This window comes from Theropithecus gelada, chromosome 19 (assembly GCF_003255815.1).
Source record: "Theropithecus gelada isolate Dixy chromosome 19, Tgel_1.0, whole genome shotgun sequence".
Lineage (NCBI taxonomy): Eukaryota > Metazoa > Chordata > Mammalia > Primates > Cercopithecidae > Theropithecus > Theropithecus gelada.
In genome coordinates this window covers 58081978-58090349 of record NC_037687.1, presented here as the reverse complement: position 1 = coordinate 58090349, position 8372 = coordinate 58081978, and the positions used below count along the sequence as shown (strand labels likewise).

At 36.7% G+C, this 8372-nt stretch overlaps 1 protein-coding gene across 1 annotated transcript; it reads right to left on the bottom strand.

Annotated features, from left to right (window-relative positions):
- Window positions 1-2065: 2065 nt before the first annotated feature.
- Window positions 2066-3031, bottom strand: LOC112611994 (olfactory receptor 688-like). Its single transcript, XM_025365940.1, is given in 1 exon segment — window positions 2066-3031. A coding segment is annotated over 1 exon segment (966 nt).
- Window positions 3032-8372: the final 5341 nt, after the last annotated feature.

Below are 8372 nucleotides of genomic sequence, written 5' to 3'. Positions count from 1 at the left end.
TTCCTTCCTTCCTTCCTTCCTTCCTTCCTTCCTTCCTTCCTTCCTTCTTTCTTTCTTTCTTTCTTTCTTTCTTTCTTTCTTTCTTTCTTTCTTTCTTTCTTTCTTTCTTTCTTTCTTTCTTTCTTTCTTTCTGAGAGGGAGTCTTGCCCTTTTGCCCAGGCTGTAGGAGTACAGTGGCACGATCTTGGCTCAATGCAACCTCTGCCTCCTGAGTTCAAGCCATTCTCCTGCCTTAGCTTCCTGAGTCGCTGGGGTTACAGGTGCCTGCCACCACACCCAGCTAATTTTTGTATTTTTGGTAGACTTGGGGTTTCACCATGTTGGCTAGGTTGGTCTTGAATTGACCTCAGGTAATCTCCCCGCCTCAGCCTCCCAAAGTGCTAGGATTACAGGTGTGAGCTACTGCGCCCAGTGAAACTGCTCTTTCTAATGACTTGCATACCCCTAAATTGAATGAGCAGAATGTTAGTCTTATTTTGAAACAGATAACCCAATTTTTTTTATTTTTTATTTTTATTTTTATTTTTATTTCATTGTTATTATTTTTTTGAGGAGGAGTCTCCCTCTGTCACCTGGGCTGGAGTGCAGTGGCACGATCTCAGCTCACTGCAACCTCCTCCTGCTGGGTCAAGCAATTCTCCTGTCTCAGCTTCCCTAGTAGCTGGGATTACAGGCATGCACTACCACACCCTGCTAATTTTTGTATTTTCAGTTGAGACGGGAGTTTTCCCATATTGATCAGGTTGGTCTTGAACTCCGGACCTCAGGGAATCTGCCTGCTTCGGGCTCCCAAAGTGCTGGAGTTACAGTCTTGAGCCACTGCACCTAGCCAACCCATTCCTTTTTGAATACTTTGAAGAGGGTATTCTTATAATGAGACATTTATAAGACTGTAGTCAGGAAAAGATCCTTAGTGATAGAGTACAATTACTTTCTCTTCTTGATATGTGAAGTCACTGTAAAAAACAGGTGGAAGCACAGGGTCCAATTCTGCTTTGTCCAAAGATACCATAATGCCTTGCTGTTGCTGTCTGACTCTATCAAAGGGAAGATGATTTAAGTGCTTGAATTGTAATGGCTTAAAGTTCTCACACATGGACTTCCAAATTTACTGGCAGAAGTGTTAGGTTTCTCTTCTCAAAGTCTGCCATGTGATTGGGTCAGGAGAGACTTCCAACCTCATCCTGCAGCCAATATTTCACCTTTGCTGAGCTATATACCCTAGCATTTAAATAAATAAGAAACAATTTTGCTAACTTTCTTTTCTCTCTGTCTCCAAACAATCATCATTTTTCTTATGGGGAAAGTTCCCCTTTAGAGACCCTTGGTGTCTGTCTGTCATTGAACTACAAGGCTCCGTTGAGATTTCTTAATTCATTAAAGAAGTTCAAGTAGTGTTGAGAGTTAAAAAAAAAGTGTTTGAGATACTCCTTTTAGAGCTCTAATGCAAATTAACTCAAGAGTTGGTAAAGAGTTTGTGAAGTCACAAAATAATTCCTGTCAAATTCTTGATTTACATCTATATAAGTAGTTCCACTAGAATGAGTCCTTCTGGAGGATTTAAAATATACTCTCTTTACCATTAGAGAGAAAAACTGTGGCCAACTTTAAAACAGAATTTTGTTTTATTAAAGAGAAGTAATATGTAATTTCACCTTGTTTATCTTAATTTGCATTTAAAAAATTAGTAGTGAGGTTAAATAGAAAGAAAGAGTTAAGAGACGGAACACTGAAGGCTGATTGCTTCAGTTGAAATCTTACTCTGCAACTTCCTTCCTCTGTGACCTTGGGCAAGTTTCCCAACTCAGTTTCCCTATCCACAAAGTGTATAAATAGCAATTGTGCTTGCATCATAGAGTTGTTACAGGATTAAAAAAGTTAATACATGTGAAATGATTAGAGCAATGCCTTGAACATGCTATGTTCTATACAAAATAGATTAATTAAGATGAATCGATATTCCTAGCAATTGGGAGAGATGGAATTTTAAACAAGGTGTGTTGGACTCCAAAGACTGTGCTCTTTCTTCAGCATTGCATATAATATTCTGCTATTTAAAGTTAGCTCACTTCCTGGACACATGCTTGCCCAAACCAAGCAGCTTCTGTAAGCCCACTCTCAGCTCCTGGGTCCTAAGGGCATATACCATGGGGTTGAGGGCTGGGGGAATGACAATATGCAGCACATTGAGGAGAACAGGGATGAAGGGAACCCTTCTTCCTTCTAGGTGAGTGACAGATACTACAATAATAGCTGTGTAGAAAAAGAGAATGAGGATAAGGTGGGAGCTGCAGGTATTCAGGGCCTTAGATGTTGCTTTAGCAGAGTTCAGCTTCAGCACTGAGCGAATAATCAAAGAATAGGAAGCGAAGACCAGACCCATGTCACTCCCAACCACAACCCAGACCAAGGCCAGCTGGTAAAACCTGTTGATGGTGGTGTCATCACAGGCCAGACTTGTGACCCCCAAGTTAGAGCACAGGCAGTGATCAATCTCATTCCTGGAGCAGTAGTATCGCTGGGCAGCCAATACCGGCACTGGGATGGTCAACAGGCCATTCCTGAGCACTACTGACAGTGTGGCTTTGACGACAAAAGCTTCAGTAACTATGGAAGTGTACTGAAGGGGATAACAACTGGTCATATATCTATCCACTGCCATGCAAAGGAAGATGCCTGACTCCATGCACATGAAAGAGTGGATGGCATAGATCTGAGCAAAACACTCATGGAGGCTGATGGCCTTGGCATCAAATCAGAAGATGGCCAGGATCTTGGGCATGATGGTGGTGGCCAGGCCAATGTCTACCACTGCCAGTATGCCCAGCAAATGGTATGTGGGTTCATGTAGCATGGTCTCATGTTGAATGGTGATTATGATGAGGAGATTGGCACCAAGAGCTAAGAAGTAGAACAGAGCCAGGGGAAGAGAGAGCCAGTGCTGCCACTCATGAATGCCTGGGAACTCCATCAGAATGAACTCAGACACTTGAAACCCTGAGCTATTGGCTATACTTAGGCCAATATTCATATCATGAGATATTTTGTTCTCAGCATCTGCCTATGGATTAAGGGGAAACAGAATAAGACTGTGGTTAGCTCAACTGAGGGTCAAAACTTCTGTAGAGAAATAAGGCTTACCCACAATAACTCAGTCATTTTTAACATCGTGCATTCTCTACACTCTTGAGACCCTAAGAAACAGTTCAGGTAAGAACAGATGGGCCAAAATAGATGCTAAGATAAAAATTTTAGTATAATATGGAGTAGAATAAAAGTGAAAGTTTTCTAGCTTTATTTTCCTGAAATTCTGGGAGGTGGGGAATAAGGATAGAAAGTATGAGACATGTACATTATAAAGAACCTGATTTTCAGCAGGTAAAGTTAGAGGTCAGAGGTGTCGTCTCCATTCTTGGGAACCGTTAGGAATAAGTAGCCATAGTGGAAACCCTGACCATGCCTTTCTTTTAAACAATGCCTGTGGCTGGCAAATGGTATCTGCAGCAAACCCTCTCATTTAATCTTCGCCATAGAGGTATTGTTATTCACATATGAGGAAATAGGTTGAATGAGTTGTCTAGATAAGAATCATATGTTGAAAACACTAGCGACTAATCTATAGAAAAAATTTTAGTCTTTTGCATTTATTTCCAGCACTCCCTGCGTCAAATTGTAGCCCATAGGTCAGTACCCTTTAGGAATATCATTTGTTTCCTCTTCTGATTATGAAGCTAGTGTTAAAGATATACTTAAAATTATATTTTCAAATAATCAATTTTATTAATAAAAGGTGTAAGGAGGGAAAATCACCAATGAACTTCCAACCACTTCCAGATTTTTCTGTGGAATAATTTAGAAACATAGCAAGCATTTATTGCACACATTTTGACTTTTTAAAATTAAGTAATTTTATGGCTCATTCTTGGCCCTGTAACACTTGGTTCTTTTCATTCTTATTTTGTTTATTCTTGAATTGTTGCAAAATATCTTCAAGCAGTTGTATCAAAAAGTGTACTTGGACAAAATGCCTGGAGTCCTTGAATATCTGAGAATTCTTTATATTGCCTTTATCTATGAATAATATCTCATCTTGTTAAATATTTAGGTATTAATATTATCTTTCCCAAATCTCTGCCTTTGCTTCATTTCATGGTATTAAGTGTAAGATCAAGTGTCCATCCCTCACTACTTCTGAGAAAAATGAATGACTATGCCATTTATTCATTGTGGTAAGCGTATATTATCCATGAAATTGATAAAAAATAAGAAAAATAAAACAGTAACACTTTTAGAAAACAAAAAATGCAGAAAAATAGCTATAAATAAAAATCTTAGCAAAGATTTAACGTTTCAAAATATTTAATTTTTATCATTTTTCTTTGCAGTCTTCTTACACAGTTCCTGTTTCATGAAAATAGGATCTTTCAAACTGTGCTTTTTCTTAACATTATGTATATATAAACTTTCCAATTCACTGGGAAACTCCTTATAGACATTTTAAATTTTTATAAACATGTTTTCAATGACTACTGAATGTTATCAAATCATTTTATAACATTTCCCCCAATTTTCGTTTGGTTTTACATACTGTAAATATATACATATATGCATTTTTTACCTTTAAAATATTATTCATACTATTTACCCTTTATGAATTTTTTATCTTTTATGGTTAAAATAGGACTCTTTAACCAAGAATTTATAGATAGTCTCATGGAAGTTTGTGAACTTCCTTAATTTGTAAGTCTATATTTACACTTTTCTAGAGAAAGGATCCGTTTATTTTTCATCAAATTCTCAAAGTGTTCCACAATGCAAACAAGAAACAATTGCAAAATATTGTTCTTTACTCAAATTTCGATCCATATTTACTTCCCTATATCTTTAATAGTTGGCTTTTTGGTTTTGTGACATAACTTATTTACATGAAATTACTTTTGTTGTTAATGAGACCTATGTAAATAAATAGATTTCAAATAATTAGACAATGGCTTCTACAGCTCTCACCAAGTGATTATTATGTCATTTGTCACATAGTGAATTTACATACATATAGATAAAATTGCATTTTTGGGATTCTGTTGTTTCTATTTCTTTCTGGTTATTTTTGTGTCAATATTAAACTAAATTAAAAAATTTTGTTTAATAATAAATTTAACACATAACAGAACTATATTCCTCTTATTACTCCCTTAATTTAAAACCCTTTTTATGTAATCATGTTCCAGATTACCCTTAGAATTCTGTGTTGAGTTCCAACATAGCATGGTTTTGGTTAGGATTGTGTTAAATCTGTAGATTAATTTTGAAAAAAAGTTGATATCTTTATATTATCAAGCCTTCTCATTCATAAATATAGATCCTGTCTGCCTTTATTTAAATCTGAAAAAAAGTGTCATTGAAATTTTGTATTGCAATGTTCTTATTATCATTATTAGTATTTGGAATGTTTTTAGTGAATATGTTTTTCTGCATTATACTTCTTTTTTTTTTGGGGGGGGGTTTTGATCTTATTTTTTATTAGTGGTTAGAGAATCTGATCATTTACATTATAAGAAACACATGAAAATCTAGAAAACATTTTACATTTTGTTAGATTTACAAACAGCATGTTTTCACTTTCATTCTAAAGCTAATTATTGATATCAGAAATTTGTATCTTACCTAGATCATTGGTTAATAAGACAGATTTTTAATTTACAAACTTTGATTCTTCATATAGCAATCTGATTGAACCAATACATTTTTTAAAAATTTATCAGTTAATTGAGGTATAACGTGAATTAAACACACATAGACTTGAAAATAAAGCATAAATCGAAATGCATGGAAAGATGTACCTGTGATTAGTGGAGTCTCGCTCTGTCTCCCAGGTGCAAGTGCAGTGGCACTATCTCGGCTCACTGCAACCTCTGCCTCCTGGGTTCAAGTGATTCTCCCGTCTCTGCCTCGTGAGTAGCTGGGATTACAGGTGCATGCCATCACTCCCAGGTAATTTTTGTATTTTTAGTAGAGATGGGTTTCACCATTTTGGCCAGGCTGGTCTTGATTCCTGACTTCAGGTGATTTGCCCTCCTTGGCCTTTCAAAGTACTGAGATTACAGGAGTGAGCCACCGTGCCCAGCCCGCATTATACATTCTAATTGATATAATAACACTAAAAAAGATAAATTCAAGGGGATCTATATCACAGAAATATACATTAGAATGTATCTATATATCTGTGATAATGTGATGCTTTAGAATATATATTACAATGTTTTTATTTCCTCTTGCATTTACCCACTTTTCTAAACTTGTGCCACTTTTAAATGTTTTGTGATTTTTTTTGGTATTATATCAACCAATTATCTATTGTTGGTAAACATCTTGTCTTTACTATTTTATAGAGGTGCAGTTGTATATGTTTTGTTATTTTGTCTTGTATATCATCCATTTTGCTAAACTATTGTCAATTCTCAGAATTTTCCCATTTATATTAAAGTTTTTTCCAGGTAGAATAAAAAGTTGCTTGCAAACAATAATATAAATTCCTTCTTTACAAATATTGATGCCTCTTAATTTTGGTTTCATGTCTTAATGAAATGGTTGGAAATTCAAAATCTGTGTAAACTAATTATGATGGCAAACATCTTGGACTTTTTGGTTGAATTTAACAGGTAATTCAGCTAGAGTTTACATGAAATATAGTGTCTTTTGTTTTTAAAGTTGCATGTATTTTATCAAATGTAACAAAATAGCCTTTTGTTCGGAGTTACTTTTCGTTCTGGGAATCTTGCACAAAGAATTTATTGTACTATTCTAGATCCCTTGGTTTATCATTTATTCACTGATCATCTTAGCTCAGCCTCATTTCTCTCCTGTTTCCTGATCACAGATCTTAGTCCCTACAAAGGTGGAGAGTCTGAGCAAAAGGGGAAACTGGAGGTGAAGAATCAAACAAGGAAAGCTGACTATGGAAACCAAAGATAAGACATGTAATCAAGTTCAGAGATTAGGACAGAATTATAGGACATGGACCATGTCTGTTCCCTCACCTCTCAAGATTCAGATCATTGACTGCTTTACTTACTATGTCAGTAGGGGCTATGAAGAAGCTCTCAGGCTGGCAGTCTTATGTAGCTGCTTCTACCTTCCTGGCCACAGCTGCCTATGTTCACCCTTTTGTTGTTCAGAACAGATTCCTGCCCTTGCTCAACACTCCTGGAGATTATGGATTTAGTATAAGTTAGATCCCTGAGATACCTGGTCCTAGTGTGCTGCTATTTATGCCCTCCCTACTCTACAAGCATCCTTGAGGGTCTAATGCTTTTAACATTGCAATGGGAATAGGACCCAAGTACTCTTTGGGGTTAGCTAACTAATTTCTAGGCATATACCCCATTTAGCCCTAGTCCCAGGGGCAGCCAACCAAATATTTTTTCATCCAGACTCCTCAGACATTAATTCATCCCTATCTGATGAATACTGCCCCTCATTACGAGAAGGTTCTGAAGTCTCCCCATGTCAAACATATCTTTACTCCATATCCCTTCCAGAGGGTGCCCCTATCTACTTCCCTTTTCCCAGACTTTATGAGTAGCTTCTTTATTTTGCTCTCTCTCTCACTTCCTGAATGCGTTTTAACTCACTGCAATTTACTTTTGTCATAACATCACACAAACTGTCCTTGCTAATGACTTAAATTGGCAAATATAATAGGCATATTTTAGAACTTAATCTTACCAGAATCCTCTCCAGGAGTTAATCCGTGTTGATCAGTTCTTTCTTCTAGGATCACTTGTCTCTCTTTTAATTCATGACATCATATTTTTAGTGTTAATTAAACTGGAATAAAGGAGTGATGAAATTACTTTCCCTGATAGAAATATTAGTCTATACTGTAAGTTGTAGGGTACATGTGCATAACGTGCAGGTTTGTTACATATGTATACTTGTGCCTTGTTGGTGTGCTGCACCCATCAACTCGTCACTTACATCAGGTATAACTCCCAATGCAATCCCTCCCCCCGCCCCCCTCCCCATGATAGGCCCCGGTGTGTGATGTTCCCCTTCCTGAGTCCAAGTGATCTCATTGTTCAGTTCCCACCTATGAGTGAGAACATGCGGTGTTTGGTTTTCTGTTCTTGTGATAGTTTGCTAAGAATGATGGATTCCAGCTGCATCCATGTCCCTACAAAGGACACAAACTCATCCTTTTTTATGGCTGCATAGTATTCCATGGTGTATATATGCCACATTTTCTTAATCCAATCTGTCACTGATGGACATTTGGGTTGATTCCAAGTCTTTGCTATTGTGAATAGTGCTGCAATAAACATACGTGTGCATGTGTCTTTATAGCAGCATAATTTATAATCCTTTGGGTATAT